The sequence below is a fragment of the Chlorella variabilis genome (genome assembly GCF_000147415.1).
Source record: "Chlorella variabilis unplaced genomic scaffold CHLNCscaffold_6, whole genome shotgun sequence".
Taxonomy (NCBI): Eukaryota; Viridiplantae; Chlorophyta; class Trebouxiophyceae; order Chlorellales; family Chlorellaceae; genus Chlorella; species Chlorella variabilis.
The window spans coordinates 485,400-486,229 of NW_005435082.1; the positions used below are offsets into that span (position 1 = coordinate 485,400).

At 68.6% G+C, this 830-nt stretch overlaps 1 protein-coding gene across 1 annotated transcript in view; it reads left to right on the forward strand.

Moving 5' to 3' along the window:
* Positions 1-830, forward strand: part of CHLNCDRAFT_143570 (hypothetical protein) — a gene marked incomplete at both ends in the record, with an annotated part of 4,896 nt that overhangs the window by 2,344 nt on the left and 1,722 nt on the right. Inside the window, 2 exons of the mRNA XM_005849016.1 lie at positions 314-380; positions 611-703. Coding sequence (XP_005849078.1) covers positions 314-380; positions 611-703 — 160 coding nt within the window. The remainder of the gene's footprint in view (positions 1-313; positions 381-610; positions 704-830) is intronic.

Consider the following 830-nt stretch of genomic DNA (forward strand, 5'->3'; position numbering starts at 1 on the left):
CACCATGGTGTACCACGAGATGCTGCTGGGGTGGGTGCAGGGGGGGAGAGAGACAGCAGGAGGGTGGTCAGCAGGCCGCCTGCCTGCCTGTCGTGGTGGCGGCGTCGGCGCTGCAACCTGTCAACAGATCGTGCTGCGACCCAGCAGCTCAGTCCTACCCACCACCACCCCACCCGACACCCTGCACCTCGCCAGCCGCGGCTGCTCCACCGCTGCCTGCCTGGGCACCTCTTGCTCCCTCTCCACCCTCTCCCGACCTCCCCCAACCCCTCCCCTGCCTTCCTTCCCGCTCTCCCCTGCCCTTGCCCCGCAGCTATCTGGAGTACGTCAAGGCGCGAGGCTTTGAGATGATGTTCATCTGGGCCTGCCCGCCCCTCGCGGTGAGCCAGAGCTGGCCGCACCCTGCCCCCTACCCGCCTGCTTGCCTTGCCCCTGCCTGCCTCGCCGGTGCCTGCTGCCTGCCGCGGCCACGCCCTCGCCTGCCTGCTGCAGCCGGCTGGCTGGGGCCTGCGGCGAACCTGCGCTGCCACCTGGCACCGCGCCTTTACGCTTCACTGCCTGCGACGCCGCACCTAAACATGTACTGCTCGTACTGCGACGTGTACCGCAGGGCGACGACTACATCCTGTACTGCCACCCCTTCAAGCAGAAGACGCCGCGCAGCGACAGGCTGAGGGAGTGGTACCACATCATGCTCAACAAGGTGGGGCTGCTGCTGCTGCTAGTAGTGGTAGTGGTGGCGGCGGCTGGCCGCGGCTAGGCGCTGGGGTGGTGGCTGGGGCTTGTCGTGCCTGGCTGCTGCCTGCTTGTTGGTGGCCCGGAGGGCACGG